The sequence below is a fragment of the Austrofundulus limnaeus genome, unplaced genomic scaffold (assembly GCF_001266775.1).
Source record: "Austrofundulus limnaeus strain Quisiro unplaced genomic scaffold, Austrofundulus_limnaeus-1.0 Scaffold8, whole genome shotgun sequence".
Lineage (NCBI taxonomy): Eukaryota > Metazoa > Chordata > Actinopteri > Cyprinodontiformes > Rivulidae > Austrofundulus > Austrofundulus limnaeus.
This window is the reverse complement of record NW_013952410.1, coordinates 3,023,281-3,025,395: the sequence shown is the minus strand read 5'-3', so window position 1 is coordinate 3,025,395 and position 2,115 is coordinate 3,023,281. Positions and strand designations below refer to the sequence as shown.

General features: G+C 37.5%; 1 protein-coding gene across 1 annotated transcript in view; it reads left to right on the top strand.

The window, feature by feature from the left end:
- Window positions 1-464: 464 nt before the first annotated feature.
- The window catches only part of mcoln2 (mucolipin TRP cation channel 2), a gene marked incomplete in the record, with an annotated part of 18,860 nt that continues 17,209 nt past the window's right edge, over window positions 465-2,115 (top strand). Inside the window, 2 exon segments of the mRNA XM_014000212.1 lie at window positions 465-595; window positions 1,206-1,362. Coding sequence (XP_013855666.1) covers window positions 552-595; window positions 1,206-1,362 — 201 coding nt within the window.

Below are 2,115 nucleotides of genomic sequence, written 5' to 3'. Positions count from 1 at the left end.
TTTTTTGGGGGGGTTCGGGTTTTTTTGAGCTATGGTCAAACTTTTGATCAGCTGAAAAAAATCATGTTTGAGTGTAAATGCAGTTTTCAGACAATTCCCTGCTCAAAATTTCTTGTCTCTTGCACTGATTTCTTCTTTTAACATTGTGAAGCTCTACTTAGACCCTTCTTAAGATCCAATAGTGCAAAATGCAAATTCTTGCACTTTTTTGACTGGTCTTAAGAATTTGATCAGGAGTGTATATAATTACTTTTAAACGCTACTTTTATATAATTTTAGATTTTATTGTTTCTTCATTATTTGTTTTTTCATTTTAACACATTTTAATTATTTGTATTTTTTGGGGGGGTCAGCTTTGGTCTTCCATACAGCCTTCTCTCTGTAGATTGCGCACCTGAGGGTCGCTCGAAACTCGCCTCCTGATTGGCTGACGGGACACCGCGTGCTCACAGTCAAAGCTGAGCTGTTGTCTGCGGTGTGAGGGAAGTGTCGGTCGGGCTGGGTGACAGCCACATTCGTGCAAATGATCTCGTCCACGGGGGTCGTCAGTCATGGAGCTTCTCGTTCGTTATTTGGATAGAAGCAAGCCTGTCAGGTAGGTTCGCTGCGTTAAAACCTGCTGCAGGACTTTAAGTTATTTAAATGAGGATGACCCGAACTCCTGGGTGGACTTTAGTCAAAATGAAAAACTAAATGTTTTTTGTTTTTAAATAAGATTCAAAAGGAACTTTTTAGTTGGTTAAAAGGCGACCGAGTTGATGAGTTTTTACCTGTAAAACGTAGTTTATAAAGTTCAGAAAGAAAATCCAGTTTGAGATTTGTGTACTGTCTGTGGCTGTTGTTGGCAAACTTCAGGGGAAATATTTAAAGTAGGCCTTCACTCACTGAACCAACCTTGGACTTGACCCCAGTTTACTCTCTGAATGCAAGCTCAGATGTTCAGCACATAATGTGTACTGAACACAGAACTGTATTATAGATTTAATATAGATTTAGAAGAACTAAAAACCTGTTTCCTGTGAAATTACTGCTTTCTCACATTTTCACTTCCTCATTTTTAGCCTTACAGTCATTACACCCCCCTTCACAGGCACATTAAAAAAAAACTTTCTTGCACACTTTATCTCAAGTCTGCAACACTTGTGCACAAGTTTCTGTTTGTCATCTGCTCCGGTGTGATGTTACTGTTTTTTTTTTTGTTGCAGCACTGACATGACTCAAGATCTAGTCAAGGAGGAGGAGAGCCTGAGAGATGACCTGAGGTACTACTTCATGAGCCCGTGTGAGAAGTACCGGGCCCGACGACACATACCCTGGAAAATGGGGGTCCAGATTCTAAAGATCGTCATGATCACAACGCAAGTATGTGCAGCGGACTCTGAGTGGTTAGACAAAAAAAAAAAAAAAAAACTGGAAAATGCGTCCTGGGATTATAAGTGTGCAAGCAATCATCGTGACGTCATTGATTCATCTGTCACATCAAGCCTTTAAATTTAAAATCTTAGCCATCAGCATCTTAGATTTATGACTTCCTAATGCAGACATGTCGACTCGGACGGCTTTAAGTAGCTGCATCCTGCAAAATAAAAACTTTTGACCTCTAACGACAGGTTTTACAATTCATAGACCCTTTATGATTTGAATGATGAGTAGCAGTGTCAGCTATATATTTATGTAACAATTATAGTATACATCATTTTAGCCAAAAGGTAGCTGATCTATGAAGTCTACAAAAAGTTTTACTAAACTTTTTTTTAAATTATTAAAGAAAACTTAAAGCAGGCCAATGCAACTGAATTGCTCCGGGGGCCACAGTTAATGCAGGCCAACAGCTCAGGGGCCGAACACCCAGAAATTAGTCTTTATGTAAATAAACCAAATATTACAAAGATCTGTTACCTTTGAATTAGTTTATTTTGCTGCATTTAATCGTGAATGCTGTGTAATAAAAGTGGTGATAATAAAACAATGTCAGAAACAAAAATAACACATTAAGCCTCCTATTTAACACAAATGTTATTTTATATGAATTGTCTGACTTGCCAAAATTTAAAAACAATTTTATTTTCACTTTCATGTTTTATCTTCAACTGCTTGTAGTTTTATAATAATAAT